At 41.6% G+C, this 21,731-nt stretch overlaps 1 protein-coding gene across 1 annotated transcript in view; it reads left to right on the top strand.

Moving 5' to 3' along the window:
- The window catches only part of LOC147724580 (fibrocystin-L-like), a 1,106,658-nt gene that overhangs the window by 585,008 nt on the left and 499,919 nt on the right, over positions 1–21,731 (top strand). Inside the window, exons 35-37 of the mRNA XM_086966124.1 lie at positions 7,669–7,811; positions 8,897–9,001; positions 16,156–16,344. Coding sequence (XP_086822250.1) covers positions 7,669–7,811; positions 8,897–9,001; positions 16,156–16,344 — 437 coding nt within the window. The remainder of the gene's footprint in view (positions 1–7,668; positions 7,812–8,896; positions 9,002–16,155; positions 16,345–21,731) is intronic.

The raw sequence follows: 21,731 nt of genomic DNA on the forward strand, positions 1-21,731 counted from the left end.
CACTCCGCGACCCCAGTTCAGAAGTGGAGAAGTGTTGCTCACTGGTTAGAGCAGGCAGACCCTGAAGCAGAGGTCAGACCCGGGACCAGGGTTCAATTCCCGACGCGGCAGGGTCTTGAGCTCAAATGTCCACGGACTTGATAATTCTCGCTTCGGTGCCTGACCTAATCATGGGTTCACACTCTGCAACTCTGGGCATTAAGCTTGCTTAATCTCCACAACGGCCCCCTGCGGCGGGATGCCTGGCTTTCACCTTGGGGATGCCCAGTAGGGGCTATCTCACAGGGAAAAGCCAGGACGGGTTCCCAAGGCAAGCGCTTAGAGACCCCTGGGTGATAAGCGCTATATAAATCCAATATACAATACAATACAATACAATACATGGCCATATGCAAATCAGTCTTACCCTGTGCTTCATGGGAACAGTCCATTCTGAACTGCCAAGCCTTGTCTTCCCTGGACCGGAAAAAAGCATCATGGGACTGATTTCGGGTACATAAGCCTCATCAGCCAGTCTATCTTTAATCCAGTGGCAAAGTGAGCAAGGGACCCACATCTGGGCATACCCTGCCAACTTAGGGTGAACAAAGCAAAACCAAAGGGGATGATGGACGGAGTGTTGAACAGTGCAAGCACTCACCCCCAGTCAACTCATCTGAGTTTAATCCATTATCATTCTTTAGCTCACGCCGCCACTCCAGTTCAGACATGGGCATATGCAAATCAGTCTGACCCTGTGCCTCAAGGGAACAGTCCAGCCCAAGCTGCCAAACCACGTCTCCCTGGAACGGAAACAAGCATCCTGGGACCGGTTTCGGGTTCACAAACCTCATGAGCCAGGCTATCTTGAATCCATTAACAAAGTGAGCAAGGGACCCATGTCTGGGTATACCCTGCTAACTTGGGGCGAACCAAAACAAACCAAAGGGGATGATGGAAGGAGTGTTGAACATTGCAAGCACTCACCCCCAGTCAACTGATCTGGGTTTAATCCATCGTCATTCTTTAGCTCACGCCGCCACCCCAGTTCAGACATGGCCATATGCAAATCAATCTGACCCTTCACCTCAAGGGAGCAGTCCAGCCTGAACTGCCAAGCCATGTCTTCCATGGACCAGAAACAAGCATCCTGGGACCGGTTTCGGATTCATAACCCTCATCAGCCAGGCTATCTTGATTCTAGTGGCAAAGTGGGCAAGGAACTCACGTCTGGGCATACCCTGCCACTTAGGGCGAACAAAGCAAAGCCAAAGGGGATGATGGACGGAGTGTTGAACATTGCAAGCACTAACCCCCAGTCAACTGATCCTGGTTTAATCACTCGTCATTCTTTAGCTCACTCTGCCACCCCAGTTCTGACATGGCCATATGCAAATCAGTCTTACCCTGTGCCTCAAGGGAACAGTCCAGCCCGAACTGCCAAGCCATGTCTTCCCTGGACCGGAAACAAGCATCCTGGGACCGGTTCCGGGTTCATAACCCTCATCACCCAGGCTATCTTGAATCCAGTGACAAAGTGAGCAAGGGACCCACATCTGTTCATACCCTGCCAACTTCGGGCAAACAAAGCAAAACCAAAGGGGATGATGGATGGAGTGTTGAACATTGCAAGCAGTCACCCTCGTCAACTGATCTGGGTTTAATCCATCATCATTCTTTAGCTCTCTCCGCCACCCCAGTTGAGACAGGCCCATATGCAAATGAGTCTGACCCTGTGCCTCATGGGAACAGTCCAGCCCGAACTGCCATGCCATGTCTTCCCTGGTCCGGAAACAAGCATCCTGGGACCGGTTTCTGGTTTATAACCCTCATCAGCCAGGCTACCTTGAATCGAGTGGCAAAGGGAGCAAGGGACCCACGTCTGGCCATTCCCTGCCAACTTAGGGAGAACAAAGCAAAACTAAAGGCGATTATGGACAGAGTGTTGAACATTGCAAGCACTCACCCCCATACAACTGATCTGGGTTTAATACATTATCATTATTTAGCTGACTCTGCCACCCGACTTCAGACATGGCGATATGCAAATCATTCTGACCCTGTGCCTCATGGGAACAGTCCAGCCCGAACTGCCAAGACATGTCTTCCCTCGTCCGGAAGCAGGCATCCTGGGACTGAGTTCGGTTTCATCACCCTCATCAGCCTGGCTATCTTGAATCCAGTGGCAAAGTCAGCAAGGGACCCAAGTCTGGGCATACCCTCCCAACCTAGGGCTAACAAAGCAAAACCAAAGGGGATGATGGACGGAGTGTTGAACTTTGCAAGCACTCACCCCAGACAACTGATCTGGGTTTAATCCATCATCTTTCTTTAGCTCACTCCACCACCCCAGTTCAGATATGACCATATGCAAATCAGTCTGACCCTGTGCCTCATGGGAACAGTCCAGCCTAAACTGCCAAGCCATGTCTCCCTGGACCGGAAACAAGCATCCTGGGATTGGCTTCGGGTACATTATCCTCATCAGTCAGACTATCTTGAATTCAGTGGCAAAGTGAGCAGGGGACCCACGTTGGGCATACCCTGCCAACTTAGGGCGAACAAAGCAAAATCAAAGGGGATGATGGACGGAGTGTTGAACATTGAAAGCACTCACCCCCAATCAACTGATCCTGGTTTAATCCATCGTCATTCTTTAGCTCACTCCACCACCCCAGTTCAGTCATGGCCATAGGAAAATCAGTCTGACCCTGTGCCTTGTGGAAACAGTCCAGCCCGAAATGCCAAGCCATGTCTTCCCTGAACCGGAAACAAGCATCCTGGGACCGGTTTCGGGTTCATAACCATCATCAGCCAGGCTATCTTGAATCCAGTGGCAAAATGAGCAAGGGACCCACGTCTAGGCATACCCTGCCAACTTAGGGCGAAAAAAGCAAAATCAAAGGGGATGATGGACGGAGTGTTGAACATTGAAAGCACTCACCCCCAATCAACTGATCCTGGTTTAATGCATTGTCATTCTTTAGCTCACTCCACCACCCCAGTTCAGTCATGGCCATAGGAACATCAGTCTGACCCTGTGCCTCGTGGGAACAGTCCAGCCCGAAATGCCAAGCCATGTCTTCCCTGGACCGGAAACAATCATCCTGGGACCGTTTTCGGGTTCATAACCCTCATCAGCCAGGCTATCTTGAATCCAGTGGCAAAGTGAGCAAGGGACCCACATCTGCGCATACCCTGCCAACTTAGGGCGAACAATGCGAAACCCAATGGGATGATGGATGTAGTCTTGAACATTGCAAGCACTCACCCCCAGTCAACTGATCTGGGTTTAATCCATCTTCATTCTTTCCTCACTCCGCCACCCCAGTTCATACATGGCCATATGCAAATCAGTCTGACCCTGTGCCTCAAGGGAATAGTCTGGCCCGAACTGCCAAGCCATGTCTTCCCTGGACCAGAAACAAGCATCTTGGGACCGGTTTCGGGTCATAACCCTCATCAGTCAGGCTATCTTGAATCCAGTGGCAAAGTGAGCAAGGGACCCATGTTTGGGCAAACCCTGCCAATTGAGGGTGGACAAAGCAAAATCAAAGGTGATGATGGACGGATTGTTGAACATTGCAAGCACTCACCCCCAGTCAACTGATCTGGGTTTAATCCATCGTCATTCTTAAACTCACTCCAGTTCAGACATATGCAAATCAGTCTGACCCTGTGCCTCGTGGGAACTGTCCAGTTTTAACTGCCAAACCATGCCTTCACTGGACTGGAAACAAGCATCCTGGGACCGGTTTCGTATTCATAACCCCCATCAGCCAGTCTATCATAAATCCAGTGGCAAAGTGAGCAAGGAACCCACGTCTGCGCATACCCTGAAAACTTAGGGCGAGCAAGGCAAAACCCAAGGGGATGATAGGCGGAGTGTTGAAAATTGCAAGCACTCGCCCCCATCCAACTGATTTGGGTTTAATCCATCGTCATTCTTTCCTCACTCTGCCACCCGAGTTCATACATGGCCATATGCAAATCAGTCTGACCCTGTGCCTCAAGGGAACAGTCCGGCCCAAACTGCCACGCCATGTCTTTCCTGGACCGGAAACAAGCATCCTGGGACTGGTTTCAGGTTCATAAACCTCATCAGCCAGGCTATCTTGATTCCAGTGGCAAAGTTAGCAAGGAACCCACGTCTGGGCATACCCTGCCAACTTAGGGCGAACATAGCAAAACCAAAGGGGATGATGGATGGATGTTGAATATTGCAAGCACTCATCCCCAGTCAACTGATCCTGGTTTAATCCCTCGTCACTCTTTAGCTCACTCCCCCACCGCAGTTCAGACATGGCCATATGCAAATCAGTTTGACCCTCATGGGAACATGCCAACATAGGGCGAACAAAGCAAAACTAAAGGGGATGATGGACGGAGTGTTGAACATTGCAAGCAGTCACCCCCAGTCAACTGATCTGGGTTTAATCCATCGTAATTCTTTACCTCACTCTGCCATCATAGTTCAGACATGGCCATATTCAAATCAGTCTGACCATGTGCCTCATTGGAACAGTCTAGCCCGAACTGCCAAGCTATGTCTTCCCCAGACCAGAAACAAGCATCTTAGGACCAGTTTATGGCTAATCAGCCATCATCAGCCAGGCTAGTTGGAATCCAGTGGCAAAGGGAGCAAGGGACCCACATCTGGGCATACCCTGCCAACATAGGGCAAACGAAGCAAAACCAAAGGGGATGATGGACGGAGTGTTGAACATTGCAAGCACTCACCCCCAGTCAACTGATCCTGGTTTAATCCCTCGTCACTCTTTAGCTCACTCCCCCACCCCTGTTCAGACATGGCCATATGCAAATCAGTATGACCCTATGCCTCATGGACCAGTCCAGCCCGAACTGCCAAGCCATGTCTTCCTTCGTCCGGAAACAAGCATCCTGGGACCAGTTTCTGGCTAATCAGCCACTCAGAGAATAACATGTCATTATACTTCATATAGAACAAACCCACCTTCACAAAAGTCTATAGTAGTTTCTACACAGCTGCTGTCAGGAGATGCACAACACTCTACATTACATTCGTTAAACAGTAGCCCATTTACCAAGTTTTTCTACCAGGCCCACATCAGGAAGCGACAGCAGAAAGAACTTCAAGTTGCTACATTCAATATGTGAAGACAGTTTCCTTCACGATACATGAGCTCTAAGGAAAATACCAAGTTACATCACATTTCCCTGTTATTTACAAAGGCTGTAGAAACTGTCTGTAAAGATGTCCTCTAGGGGGACATTGATTGGGAAGTGGAAATGACCATGAACAATTTGAATAGTTAATCAGAAACAACATCCATTTGAATCAAATGGTGTCTCAAATAGAAATGTGACACAACTAAGCACATAAAGAAACACACTATAAGTGTCTGAGTAAACTTGTTTTAAGTACAATATAATTAATGAATCGATTGTGATTAGAATGCATCATAAAAACCATTAGTTGTTCAAATTTTTTGTCACCCAAGGTGGAATTTTAAAAACAATTCCTTGGTACGTATATGTGTAGCCATGAATTGTATTATTAATATTGGTTATCAACATACATTTTTGGTAAATACCTGTTAATTAACATATTAAAGAGGATTCATAGCTCTGTATATAGGTGAATATTATTTTTTTGCATTCTTTTATCATAAACTCCAATGCAGCTAAGACCATACTATTGTCCTTTGTTGGGTCTATTCTCCTAATAGTAAGGTGACATAACACGTCAAAGTCCTAAATTTGGAATTTTTCATGATTCACAGAGTTTCCAAACGGAACATAAATGCTGCAACATAACAACCTGTGTAACAAGGACTCATTTATTAACACACAAAGAATGCAAAGTGCGGATCCCACAGCTATAGATTGGCATTGGGGGCACTACACCCCTTTTGGGAATAGCCTGTTTTTATATTTCTTCAGAAAGCCCATGTTCCTTAAAGGATCCTGTGTTTTTTTTTTTTTAAGGTGGGAACACTTTGCGGTTTGGTAAAACTTCTGGGGGAGCAGGCAGTAGTCCACTGGACCACTGTCTCCTCCCGCCAGAGTTTTTTCTCCAAACAGAGATTCAAAGTGTATACAAAATGATCATAGAACAAACAAATTTAAATCACAAATGCTTAAATCAAACAACCGTATACAGCTAATCGTGAAAAAAAACTAAAACATAGAAAGCATGGCCCATCCCCCAAAAAATGTAAGAAAAACATATGCACAATTTTTTTATTTAATAGAAAAAGTCGTATCATGAGGCTCAGACAGAAAAAGCTGGTACATATAACAGTTAATAGAAATTTTTTACAACTAGACAGGTGGCATAAAAAAAGGGGAGAGGTTACATAAAAGTTGGAGTTCTAAAAATATATCCTGGGACTACAACACACAAAACAATGTGTCCTCCATAAATTGTGTCCACAGTTGCGCCAACGACGTTTCGACCTTTGTCACAAGTACACTGTCATCTTCAGGACAAATAAATAACTGAGCGTCCCACCAGGCAATCTATAAGGTACATAAACACCATATAAATAATTCTTAAAAATAGTTCTTTAAAACGGGCTAAGAGAAAAATAAGTAAGAATGAGTGTGCCAAGAAAGATAACCTACCACACCATTCCCAACAGAACCTGGGACTTGTGCTTAAGACATGCAAAACATAATAAACAGAAAAGAAAGGGGAAAAGAATTGTGCAAAACCCCAAGAAGAAAAGAAAAAAGAGACCTGAAAATCAGTCAATCTCTAAAAGACTACCAGTGCCAGAGACTTGTTATAATTTCTGGAAGAGATGAAGAATGCAAACTCTAAATCACCTAATCACATTAAATGGGTGTTGTCCAAGTAATAAGACATAAACCAACTTACTTGCATATAAGGGATTGCATTGGGCACATAAAGCAACTCATCAATGGTCACTTTTCAACCTCAGAAACTGCATGAAAAATAAATCAATAAATCCTATTGAGAAGCGTGTTAAAGCTACCTCAATCAAGCCTCACAATACTACTTTATCTATTAAATAAATAATTGTGCATATGTTTTTCTTTAAAAAAGAATTTGTATAGGCCGTGCGTTCTATTTTTCCATTTTTTTTCACGATTAGGTGTATAGAGTTGTTTGATTTAAGCATTTATGATTTAAACTTGTTTGTTCTATGATAATTTTGTATGCACTTTGAACCTCAGTTTGGAGAAAATACTGATGCCCCTGGTTCAGGTGTTTAGGGCTGCCCCTGTGATGGTTAAATATTCCTCCCAGCAGAGGTCACCTGGCACCATACACTAAAGAGAACGTTTAATTTAGGGACATCTTTCCCTTTGATAATCAGTTTCCACCTTCTTTAAGGTGATGGCAATGATCTGATCACACGTTAATTGTGGTTGAAAACTATTTATTCATGTCATTCTGAATTGCAGTTAGGAGTGGGCACCTTTTATGTTCCTACCTAATTGTAACTCAGTATGAGTCACTGAACCCAGTTTCCAAGTCAGAACGTTGTTTCCGATTCCAAAAGTGAGTTCAATGCATATGTATTAAAAGTAATTCTGTTGTCTCAAACTCTGTCATCTTGCAAATTTCAAGGTTTGCAATAGAAAAATGCATTTGGAACTCTGGCTCTAAGTTAGTCAAAACCTAAGTTGATAGGAGTCTTCCTCCTAAAATCACTTATGCATTTTCTTTCCTCTCAGTGACCCATCAAAAGCCAACATTACATACATTTTGGAGGTAAACAGTATTTCTCCTCAGCGCGGATCAGTGTATGGTGGCACAAAGATCACAATAAGAGGGTCTGGATTTAGTACAGAGCCAGAGAGCAACGACGTGCAGCTTGGTGAGTTTTGTTTTCATTTTCACATTAAAACGTAAATTTTACGGTTAACAATACTTGATATTGAATATTATGTAAGCAGAGAAGGAAACTATTTCTGATGTCTGTTCACTCCCTTATCAGTGGAGGTTATTGCCACTCTGCTTGATTCTTTGGACATGCACTAGGGAGTTGTTAAAATTGTAACAGTTCCCTCAGTTAATCAATAAGAAAATGTCAAAGGAGAAGGTAGTAACATTTCTATCCATGTGTTCACTAGTGCTGCCACAATGCCTGCTGTCAATAAAGCACTAGTCCATCCATTGGATGTTAGCCATTTAGGAGGGACTAGTTCCCCACTGGTGGCAGACACGGTTTCAGATTGTAACTGCACCATTCTGGATTAATGCTTTGTCCAATTCCCTAGCATCAACAAGGAATCATGCAGTTTTTGTATTACCTTACTTAAAGGGATTCTTTTTGAAGCAAACTTTCACAGCATAGTTCAAATTTATTTTGAATTTTAAATGTACCCTACACTTTTAGGGTCCGATTCACAAAGGTAAAATGAGCCAAAAGTCTACCTTTACGACTTTCAGCATTCACAAAGGGCATTTACTACTCGTCTCAGTTTATCTTTGTGTATTGGGCCCTTGAAGTTTTACATAATCCTTTTGCCAGATAATGGCCTGCCATGCTTAAAATGCCAGTCTCCCTTCATGAGCTGAGTGAAATCGATCTCCAAGAGGACAGATACTTTGTCCACCATAGACTAATTCTCACCATAATTTGTTTAGTTTTTCATTGAATTCTATGTATGTTGCATACTGTTTGCTATATATTGAATGTTTATGTCGTTTTGATTTAATTTCCATTATGCAAAAAGTAGGCACCGAAAGCACTGCTAAATACATAAAAAATATACATGAAAAAGTTACATGTGATTTGAAAAAAGTGTATATATTATACTTTTCAGTTAACTTTTTTTAACTTCGGTTATAGAGGTTTAAGTTGTTCTTCAGTTGTGTTTATTTTATGAAATTGTAAAGATTCAGAATGAAGAATGTTTTCAACTGTACTATTTCTGATAATCATTTTACATATTGCAGATTTTACGTCATGCCAGATTACTTCCGCAGCAGAAGAGAGCTTGGAATGCATTGTTCAACCAAGAAGAGCAAGACACTTAGTCACCAACAATGGCAGAGATTTAAGTAAGTGCCATTTTCTAATCTTCTATTACAAAAAGAAGACACTTTGTCAATAAATTATTATTGTTTTGTTGCAGAAAACATGATGTTTTATAAGTAGATTACTATTTGTAAGTTCCTCGCTACTTGGGATGAGACATTAGATTTAGAATTATATATCCTGGATGAATCATTGGCCCCTAAAAAGCATTGCTTTATCATTTCTTATCCATCAGCCAGATCATGATTGTTTCAATATTGTCTGACCTTCACAATATTCAGCAAACAATTGAATTAAAACCAAAGCTCTAATACTTTTTCAGTGGGCACCCCAATTTTAGTTTTCTGATTTGTATTGCTGTTTTATATACTTTGCACACGGGGACAGTAGTGTCCAATACACAGTGTATGTGCTCACTCTACTAAAACCTGATGAAACTGGTTAAATTTCCAACTGGCACATTTAGTTCTCAAGTAAGGCCTTATTATGTGGTACCATTTGCCTTGAAGTTGAATGCCACCTATGGACTGCAGGACATATTCTGCCATCCACTAGGCTGGCAAGGAAAATATGGCTTCAGGCCTACATGTATTTCCTGACTGCTGCACCTTTTAAACCTGCATACATACCTGTCAAAATAACACATTTTGAAAGCAGGAAACCCTAAACATTTAGGGCCCCATTATGGTGTGGATCGTAAAGTCTGTTGGAACCTTTACAGCCACATCGTAATGGGCCATTTGATTTCCTTTCCGACTGCCTCATTGCGATAGACACAGTCGGAAAGGAAACCGGCCAGTCATTCCAGCTGGCTTCCTATGGGCTCAGGGAGCTCGCCTGCCAGTCGGAATGCGGCCTGTAATCTCAAGGGACTCTGGTTGGAGGCCGAGGGGGCACCTATTGTGCCCTCCTGTTGATCCCTGCCCCTCGTGGCAGGCACCTTATGGTACTTGAAACAAAATGATCCGCCTCAAAGAGGTTTATTGTATGTCTAGAGATGTAAGACATACACAATATTTGTTAGGATACCCCTCACACACCAAAAGGACCCTTTGTGTCATGCTTCATCATTGGGGTCTTCCCGCCCCGCTGCGGGACGGGGCTTGCTGTGACTGCCGACTACGCTGGAGCACTATAGTATTGTAAATGCTATGTGAGGTGTATATGTTGTGAGTGAAAAATGGGCAGGGGTGGATGAAAAGTGATGTTAAAAAATACCTGGCCTTATGTTTTCAATTTTTTTTAATTGGTCATAGGCTGGTACTGTTAAAAAATGTGAGTCGGAGAGATCACGCTAGTAATGTGCGTATTCTCCTTTAGGTGGCAACATGTTTTGAAGCTTGAGACGCTTCTTCTTCAGGACAGAGTATGATCCCTCAGTCACTTATTTTGTTGCTATCAATATGTGAAATATATACAAGTGATTTAAAAAAATACAATACCTAATTGGTACAGGTATGGGTTTTCTAAAGCTTTGTCAGTATTTCTGAGTATAAGCCTGTAGAGAGAGAGCATAGTTATTTTGGGGCGCTCCCAATGTGCAGACACAATGTCACCTTGGGAAAAAAGGTGATGCATAGTGAAAACTTCTATAGTTAAACATTGGTGCTGTGACCTGTATCGATCAATCAATCAATCAAAGACATTTATAGAGCGCACTACTTACCCGGAGGGTCTCAAGGCGCTTGGGGGGGTGGGTGCTGCTACTGCTCGAACAGCCAGGTCTTGAGCTTCTTCCTGAAGGAGAGGTGGTCTTGGGTCAGGCGCAGGTCGGACGGGAGGGAGTTCCAGGTCTAGGCGGCCAGGTAGGAGAAGGACCTTCCTCCTGTTGTCGTTCTTCGGATGCGGGGGACGGCGGCGAGGGCGTGACTGGCTGATCGTAGATGGCGTTTGGGAGCGTAGAAGTTGATGCGGTTGTTGAGGTAGCTCGGGCCTTGATTGTGTAGGGCTTTGTGTGCGTGGGTGAGGAGACGGAAGGTGATTCTTTTGTTGACGGGGAGCCAATGCAAGTCTCTCAGATGTCCGGAGATGTATCTGTGTCGTGGGATGTCGAGGATGAGTCTGGCTGAGGTGTTCTGGATCCGCTGGAGTCCATTCTGGAGCTTGGCGGTGGTTCCGGCGTAGAGGGCGTTGCCGTAGTCCAGTCGGCTGGTGACGAGGGCCTGTGTGACCGTCTTTCTGGTCTCGGTGGGGATCCACCGAAAGATCTTCCGTAGCATGCGCAGGATGTTGAAGCATGACGAGGAGACGGCGTTGACTTGTCTGGTCATGGAGAGGGAGGAGTCCAGGATGAAGCCCAGGTTGCGTGCGTGGTCTGTAAAGGAAGGGGTAGACAATACACACAACAAAACAACATAGAACAGAAATCACACACTATATATGCTGACTTTCTGAGTGGTTTCATATTGGCTAGGAGGAATAAAAGTTGTTTGAAAATTCAAAAATACAAACTAGAAACAAACGGAGTCAATGCTCCATGAGCCTCTGGGTCGAGAGGTGAAATGAAACTCTCATCTGTATTGGTGGGAAAAAGGAAAAACAAAAAACAAACAACGGTCTGTTGTTATCGCTCCTTTGGGAAGAAGATGCCTCCATAAGGATTGAGCAACACAGACCCTGGTCCTAACAGCACAGACTGGGATGAATTAGCCACTTTGAGAAGAACCCAGATAAAGACGGATTTACATGGTCTCCTCATGACTGAATACTTAAAGGCAAAAGCAGCTCCACCAGGCCAAATAGTCTGCAATGAGCCTTTTATCTTTACACATGATGCAGCCTTCAAAAAATGTATGTCCTTAATATCCTGAGACTGGCTAGTCTTGATCATAAAAACGCAACCAGACTAATCCAGGAACTAAAAATGGACATACAGAAATTGGACGTGCAAATCAAAAGGTATCAGTCCCCTGCTGCATAAAAGAAAAGACTAGAAGAACTGAACCAAGAAATGACTGAGTTTGAAATCACACTCAAAAAGAGCAAATATAAAAAACAATAAAAGGACCCTGGCGTTTTCAGCTACAAACGGGTGTATCCTTACATTAAGGAAGACTACGTGTCGAAAAGAAACAACAGTGAACAAGGCTCAGACACCGACCCCTCTGATACCAGCTCCAATGTCTCCAGATCAAGCAGAGGTAGCAACCCACGTAATCAGGGAGGTGGTGCTAGATTCCAAAGACCATACTTACCAAGAGGGAGAGGCTCGGACCATTACCAGGGCCCTCCTGGATACATGTATTATCCTCCAGGCCCCCCGCTATAGGCAACCCGTACCCCCAATGGAACCAAAACCCACCGCCGGAATATGGCTACTACGGTCCACCGCGTTTTTTAGGCCAACGCCACGGACCACGAAGAGGAAGAAACCAGAGAAGCAACCAAGTGCATTGGAACCAGAATCTGGTAGACCCACCATGCGTATCAACATGGAGCATGACAGCATCCACTCACCAACCGTCAACCAGTGAGTTCAACACCTAGTGGTCAATCTATCTGATCTACAACTGACGGAACCACAACACCAAGTCTTGGAGAAAGGCCTGGGCTTTGTCCCCATCAATAAAATGGACAAGTTTAAAGTCTGCCTAGAGATGAAAGAGTTCATACGCAAACTGAAATTACGTGCCTACTTCAAGGATTCTAAAAACGATGCTCATCAAACTGACACAGGATTACGACAAAAATCCACTTTTACTCCACTTGATTCAGCCTTACCTGTTGAGATATTAACCTTTGAGAAAGCGGTCATGGAGGACCTGGCAAACCTAACGACAAACGAGGGAGAAACCTTTCAAAACATTTCACGATTGGAAAAAGAAGCCTTACATGAATTGGCAAACAACCCCAACATTGTCATAAAACCAGCTGACAAGGATGGGGCTATAGTCATCCAAACCCAGGAAAACCACGACAACAAGTGCAGAAAGCTATTCAATGACAAGAGAAACTACGAAATTCTACGAGACGACCCAACTGAGGAAATCAGAATCAGAATCCTAATAAGGGTAGAGGAGGTAATTGCTCATGACTGGGTATCTAAAAATGAAGCTGAGTTCCTCATCCAAAAGACACCAAAAACACCATGCTTCTACACGATTCCGAAGATCCACAAGGAGGCGGCATATCCACCAGGCCGCCCGATCGTATCTGTCATAGGCTCCATACTCGAACCCCTCTCCAAATTCGTGGACGCCTTTCTAAGACCATTAGTACAAAAGACTAACACCTACTTAAAGGACACAAAGGCTGTACTCCAACTCATTGAGGACCTCCCCTTTGACCCTGAAAATAACTTACTCTTGGGACTGGATGTCGAGAGCTTATACACTAGCGTACCCCACAACGAGACACTTGATATCATTGAGGAAGTTCTGTTTTCCACACCTTGGAATTACCACACACCAAGAAATGTTGGCATGGAGTGTATCAATCTGGCACGAAAAAAACAATGTCTTCCTTTATGAAGGGGTACACTACTTACAGAAGCATGGGACCAGCATGGGAAGCACCTTTGCTCCTAGCCTGGCTGGTCTCTATGTACACCACCTAGAGTCCACTCGAATTTTACACAAGCAAAACCCTTTCTACAACCAGGTGATTACCTGGAGAAGGTACATCGGTGATGTCCTTGTAATATGGAAGGGAGACACACAATCTGTTGAAGATTTCATAGTATGGTTGAACCAACAAGATAGATTCTTTAAATTCACCCACACTACATCCAATAAAAATCTGGTTTTTCTAGATCTCAATATCTATCCAGACCAGGGAGGACTAAAGACCAACACTCATTTCAAACCCACAGCCAAAAACTGCCTCTTACTTTACAATAACTTTCACCCGAGACATCTGCGAGATAATCTCCCATATGGGCAGTTTCTTCGCCTCTGCAGAAATTGTTCGGGGTCGGGAGTAGTAATATACGGAATATGACCCTACGGAGCTAAGTACACAAATAAATAAATAACACAAATTTTGTTACACGTGTTGCATCGCATTTGGTGATGCGGCGGAGAGCAAAATTATTGTTGGGGAAGCTGCCAAGCCCTCACTAATATTTTTTTAAAAATTGGTTCAATTTTTGTTGAAAAAAAGCACACATTACCATATTAGTACCAGGCACTAAAAAAAACTATATTGTGTATGGATGGGCTCCTTATGAAATATCCTATAACACCTTATTTTTACACAATCCCAAAAATACACAAGACCTTAACATAGGTACTGAGGCGTCTGATTTTGTCCCGAATCGGGTCAATGCTGGAAACTCTATCAAACTTTTCTGATACTTTCCTGAGACTGATGATCGAATAAACCAATATTTATCTCAAAGACACTAAGAATGTCTTGAGACTCTTACAAAACAGATCCTTCGACCCAAACACTGAACTCTTAATGGGCTCGAGAGTCTGTACAGCAGCCTCCCTCATGGAGAAACACTAATCATCATTGAGGACGTAGTCTTCGAACTAGACTGGAAAAACAAAACACCACGAAATGTAGTAATGGAATGTTGAAAATGGGAACTTCTTCCAGGCGCCCTCTATCTCCAGAAGCATGGGACCAGTATGAAACCTATACAGTTTAATCAAAGAGCTGCATATAAACTGTATGGTGTAGGTTAGAAAAATATGTTTTTCTCCAGTCTTTCATTATCTAAATGTTGCTGGAAGGAGTAATTATGGGTAGAAATACATTCTTATTAGTGAAGCCAAAACTAACCATGGTGGTATGTTTTAAATCCTGAGTTTTTCCAGACAAAACACTTAAAATATAGTACCTACTAGTATAGATAATATGATTTCTACATCTTGTACTCCTCAAGGGTACTAGGTAAGTACCCTTCCATTTCAGGTACATTGCAGTAGTTTCAAGATCTTTGCTCAAATGGGTTTTTCATTTGTGACATTTTGGTGTTGCCATGGACTTTATTGCATGGTTTTACCCGAAAGAAAGTGTGACTCTAAGTTTTTCATATTTGGTCATTGAATGTCACTTAAAAGTACACTGAAACCATGAAAATGTCACACATAGATGCTCTGAAATCTTGGCATCCGTGAATCAAACTATCTCAAACCTGTACAAAAAAATTGGGCCCACCTAGAAAGTGATTTCAACAATGCAAGGGCAAGAGAGCCAGACCTTATAACCAACTGCTATTGCCTCCTGGTGTGCCATATGGCAAACAGGCCAAAACAACTGTGGAGCCCAATAAAACCTTATGTAATTCCACTCCAAATAAACGCCCATTCAGTGGTCATCAAGGCTTCCTCTTCCCCGAGTACCCTTTGAGAATCTTTTTGCTGTACCCCTTATTTTATGATTGAGGAACGATGTGATCAAGATTTCACTGCAGAGGAAATTATGTGTTCCTCTTTGTTAACATTTCACCAGTGGTGGCTAAGATTCACTGGGAGTGTGGGGGGGGCACCCATAAGCATACAATTACATTTAAAAAGATTAAATGAAATCAAACACTTACCTAGACTCCGCACTGGACCTCTTCTTTCTGCAACTGCAGCCCGGCCACCAGGAAACTCCCTTGACCAATCCTGGCACTTCTCTCATGCAGTTAGAGCAGCAACCTTATTGGAGGTAGTGGGCTCACTTGGCGCTCCACAGCATTCTGGAGGCCTGCACTTCTCTAACCTAGCTGTCTTGAGTGTGCCTGTGTGACTGGCCGCCCTAAGATGGCCGGCCAAAATGACATGTGCATTTTATTTTAAATAGTGGACATAAAGCCCACCCTCCCTGCTTGTTGGCACTCACCTGACCCTGCCCCGCCCTGATTCTCTGTTCGGGAAGGGGATGAAAAATAAAATGTTAATGAGTTACCATTTTATTTTTCATCTCTGGGGCTTTAGGGGTAATTTAAGTGGGGTGGGTGATAATCCTCCGCTCAAGTGTAGGAGCTGCCCCTGCATTTCACTATAGTGGGCAGGCACTGCTTCACGGAATGTTTTAGTGTCTGAAATTCTGGCACGTCTTTTACTCCTAATCAAAGTATTCAGTTTTAAGACATTTGATCTTGTATTGCGAAATGTCTATTTGAGCAGTGTTTCCAAAATATATCTTGTTTTCCAGTAGATTAAATGTGGTTACAGCCATCGCAGGTTTCAGGAAATATGAGTTTAAAAAATGATACAGCTAAGTTCCCATTTTTTGTACACAGCTTACGGATTCGGTTATTCCTGGTCTCCAGCATACATGGACATTGCTGTAGGTGACACAGTTACTTGGCAGTGGGAACCCCAGCCTTCTGTTGTGGGGCTAAGTTATCGCGTGTACTCTGTGTCCAGTCCCGGAAGCACTGTATATGATGGGGAAGGATTTCAAAGTTCAGGTTCCAGACAAGAATCAGGTAAGTGACTTTTTCTGAAAAGTGAAACAATATTTAAGTTAAAGGCAGAGTGAAACAAGAACGTGCCTCTTTTTATGCAGATTATCAAATGACATTTCGAAATTATTGACAAATCTGAAATGTAAAAAGCCATTCCCAGTGTTGTGGAGAATAACATAACATCAAATCAAAATATTCATCCACTGTTGCTGGGGTGCTGGACTCAGCAACCATCTACGAGAAGGAGAAACAAATAATGGCTGTAAAAAGGAAGAATAGATTCATTACCTCCTAGTCCTCTTCTTTGTTGCAATGGTTTTTGGATAATGTGTACCCAAGAAAATCCACTGAGACATGCTATCACTTCACAAGAAGGAACATGGGTCTCCACGAACTACATACAACCAAAAGTGTTGCCTATGCGCATAATCAATGCAGCCTTTCCAAGTGCCATGCATTGCTGGTTAGGCTAACACCTTTAAACGCCTATTCATGCATCACAACACTGCCATTAAATGTCATGCATTAGCGCCCTTTATTGGTAAAGGCGCTGCTGCTCGTTTGTCCGATAGAGCACTGGGCCCTTCTTTCTAATCTTCTTCTCTGGTTAAAGGATCTTTGTTGTACCTGGCAAGTTCACATCATTTTCAGAATCTCAATTAAAAGTGTAACCAATTGGTCAACAAATAAAGACCGCAAACTACTAAATATAAATTGGTTAATTACAAATTGCACAACAGGCAGTTTCAGAAGCATATTGTTGAAGTACAAAATTACCAAAATTAGTCTGAATCTCCTAATGGCATTCAGCCTAAACAATACAAAAGCATTTGAGAAAGTCGGTAGCTGTGCTACAAAAGATGAGCAAAAGGATTTGAAGATTGACATGTGTATTTCGATCTTCTTGCCTAGTCATGAGTAAATCTAAAGAAATCTAACTTATCCTACTCTATTCTATATTGGAGAAGACATAATTAATCAGAGAAAGCAAGGAAAGGTGTCAACATAATGGAGACTTCTGTATAAGTATTAAAAAAAAGGAATGTATAGCATGAATCCACACAAAGAGAGGTATAGCAAAGAGGTCTGCACCCCATGAAGCCATAAGGGGCTCTGCTCTCTAACTAATAATGCAGCACCAATTAACACAGAAAGCATTCAAGGGCACCCACGTCATCATCTCCAGTGCATTTCCATCTTTCAAGGTAGCAATTGGCAGGTTTCTCCTTTACTTCCACACCGTCAAATTGGAACATTTGATTGACCTTGAGCATTGCATTCTCAGCCACGAGAAATTGTCTCTGACTTTGTTAACATGTCTTCATCTTGCCAAAAGTTGCCAAAAGTTTCCTCCAATACCTTGCTATCGATATAGTACACAATGCCTCTTCACAAACTAATAAAACCATGAAATTGCACCCCAGAGGAGAGAACATGCAAGAAAGCTACTTTCACGTTCAAGGTTAAACATTGAAAGTCAAGAGCTTAAGGCCTTTGGTTATGCTAATTGAGTAAAACAATTTATGTGCACCCTACATTTAGATATATGTGCACGTATGATCATAAAATCAATGAAACAATATGAATACCTTTTATATGAGAAATCCTGGTTATATGTGTACTAACCATTTGACCAAGTGTTACATCTTAAAACATTTGTAAGCTATGGGTGAGAACTGCAATTTCATGAGAAATCTAAACATTAGTATGCACACATTATAGGATTCTATTGTTCTTTCATGGAACATTTCAGAAATACATTTGAAACTCCATCTTTTATTAATAATATTAGATCACACTCAGTATACAGAATGCTAACTGCACCCAGTCATTATAAATTCGTGACCTGTAAGAGTGGAGCCAAAATTAAGCTTCTCCAATCTTCCCTCTGATGGCTAATCAAGCCATCACATTTAATCTGAAGATCGTATCAGATGAACCGATTAAAGCCTTGTAGCTTTGATTGCCTTTCGTGGCAGCCTCCCCAGATCTTGGTATAGAAGCATTTGCCTGAATGTCAACGCTGACAGGGGACCCATCATCTCATAGTCAACATTGCAATCTATGGATGTCAACACTTTGGGATAGTTTTGTCTCTCCTATCCCCAAGAAAAATCATTTGTTTAAGAATCCTTCCGCCCCCTGGTAAAGCCAAAAGTTAAGAGAATTGCATAGCAACTGCAGGAGACTAGAACACAGATGGTGGCAAATTTACATACAGGAAGAATTAACTTTGTTTAAAGGGGCTCTTAAAAACTACAATCAACAGATTAAAGTTAAGAAGAAATCTTATTTTTCCAATCTACTCAAACTGGCCGACTCTGATCAACAAACAATCTTTAAGATAGGCAACTATTTCACTCACCTTATAATACTTCAAGAATAGATTCCCCATCATGGTCTCTTTGCGATTGCATTGCTGACTATTTTTAACAGAAAGTCCAATTGCTACAAAAATACTTTATCGCGCCTCTCAACCTGTCTACAGAGGCTTTTTCTAATCATGTGGATGACAGATTAACTCTCCAAGTTTTTCAAACCATCATCCTAGAACAATCTCGCCAGGCTATTCTTGCATGTAAATCAGGGTCTCCTTTTGACGGATTGGTGTCAGTACAACGCGATGTTTTACAACGCGTTCCGTTACAACGCGATTTTTACATCGCAAATACCATTACAATGCATGCCATTACAACGCATGGCATTACATAGCAGATGGTATTACAACGCATACCATTACATCGTAAGTATTGGTAAGTATATCTTTATTTTAAAAAATGTAATAAAGTTAATTAAATTAATTTAAAATAATAAAAATAATATAACATTATTAAAACAGTAATTAATTTAATTATAGTAATTTAAAATAATATAATTAATGATATATAAAAAATTTATAAATAGAAAATAATATAATGTAATTAATTACAATAAATATAATTATAATTTAATTAAGTTATAAATAATACATAATATAATTATAATTAATAAAATTAAAAGAATTTAATTAATTAAACATTTTTAAATCAAATAATTTAATTATAATCGTTTATTAATACATTTAAATTAATAATATATTAATTTAATATATTTAAAATAATATAATTAATGATATATAAAAAATTTATAAATAGAAAATAATATAATGCAATTAATTACAATAAATATAATTATAATTTAATTAAGTTATAAATAATACATAATATAATTATATTTAATAAAATTAAAAGAATTTAATTAATTAACCATTTTTAAATAATATAATTTAATTGTAATCGTTTATTAATACAATTAAATTAATAATTGTAAATATTGTTATTAATTTAATTAAATTAAATAAAATTAATTTAATTAATTTAATTTATATAAAGTCGTAATACCCCTGTACCCCAAAACCCAAACCCTGCCCTAAAACCTAAAAACACCCCTGTACCCCAAAACCCAAACCCTGCCCTAAAACCTAAAAACACCCCTGTACCCCAAAACCCAAACCCTGCCCTAAAACCTAAAAACACCCCTGTACCCCAAAACCCAAACCCTACCCTAAAACCTAAAAACACCCCTGTACCCCAAAACCCAAACCCTGCCCTAAAACCTAAAAACACCCCTGTACCCCAAAACCCAAACACTGCCCTAAAACCTAAAAACACCCCTGTACCCCAAAACCCAAACACTGCCCTAAAACCTAAAAACACCCCTGTACCCCAAAACCCAAACCCTGCCCTGAAACCTAAAAACACCCCTGTACCCCAAAACCCAAACCCTGCCCTAAAACCTAAAAACACCCCTGTACCCCAAAACCCAAACCCTACCCTAAAACCTAAAAACACCCCTGTACCCCAAAACCCAAACCCTACCCTAAAACCTAAAAACACCCCTGTACCCCAAAACCCAAACCCTGCCCTAAAACCTAAAAACCTAAAAATACCCAAACACCCCAAAACATATACATCAGTACCCCAAAACATATACTCCTATACTCATACTTATTTTAAAAAATACTTAAATTAATATATTTAATTTATAATATTTAAAAACGAAATAAATATTTTTTTATAATTAATAATAATTAAATCAATAATAACATATTAAATAAAAAAAAAAAAAAAATTAAATACTTACCAATACTTACGATGTAATGGTAATGCGTTGTAATACCATCTGCTATGTAATGCCATGCGTTGTAATGGCATGCATTGTAATGGTATTTGCGATGTAATAGCTGCGTTGTAACAGCATTACGTTGTAAAAGTTCCGTTGTAACGGTAACACACCCCTTTTGACCCATGTCCCTCTCAGATTATGCATACCATTAGCAACACCATTAACCCAGTTGTAAATAATATAATCAACGCCACCCTCTCATGAGCAGAAGTACCTAGTGAATGGAAAATTACAGCAGATAAACCCCTCCAGAAAAAACAACTACCAGACCCTAACACTCTCACTAATATTCGTCCTATCTCCCTACTTCCATGCCTTAGTAAAATCACAGAAAAACGAGTCAATACTCAACTTCTGTCCTATCTGGAAAACAGCAAATATCCTAAATCACAATCAGAATTCAGACCTCAGCACTCAACAAACTCAGTGCTACTGTATACTGCTGAAACCCCTAAATGGGCTTTAGACCAGGGAAAAAAAGCTGTGCTAATCTTATTAGACTTATTAGCCACATTTGACACGGTCTCACACATCATCTTACTGGATCATCTCAAATCATACTGCATTTCTCAACTTGCCTAGGCCTGGCTAAAATTCTCCTACAAAAACGCAGACGAGTTCTTTCTCTTGGCCACTGTTGGTCAACAGAAAAACTCCTCCTTTCTGGGGTTCCACAAGGCTGCATTCTGAGTCCAGTACTCTTTAATGCCTATATGGCCTGCACATTAGCCTGATATTGTCTTTCAACATTGAGACAATCTCTAATGCGTATAATACTCAGCTAATTCTGGTATTAGATGAACAATCCACACTCTAATGTAAATCTACCACAGTGTCTTACAGCGTTTTTTAATGTATGCTAGTAAATCACTTAAAATGCAACTCGAAAAAAACAGAGATTATGCCATTAGGGAAATCGAATACCCTCTCCCCAGCCTATGGTAGCCCATAGACACCCCCCCCCCCTCCTAACACAGTGACGGAAGCAAAGAATCTGGAGGTGATATTTGACTCAAAACTTTCCTTTCACCAGCAATCCCTAGCAGTGTCATGTTTTCAAGTGATAAAGTCCCTCAAAACGTTTTTCGATATACTTCCGTGCACGGCTAGAAAGGCAGTCACAGTGGCTCTAGTCACCTCCAGACTAGACTACTGCAACAGCCTATATGCAGGGACCAATAAGTCTGTTTTAAACAAACTACAGATGGTCCAACATGCAGCCGCTCGGTTAGAATTAAAAGGGT

Source organism: Lissotriton vulgaris, chromosome 4_1, assembly GCF_964263255.1.
Source record: "Lissotriton vulgaris chromosome 4_1, aLisVul1.2, whole genome shotgun sequence".
Lineage (NCBI taxonomy): Eukaryota > Metazoa > Chordata > Amphibia > Caudata > Salamandridae > Lissotriton > Lissotriton vulgaris.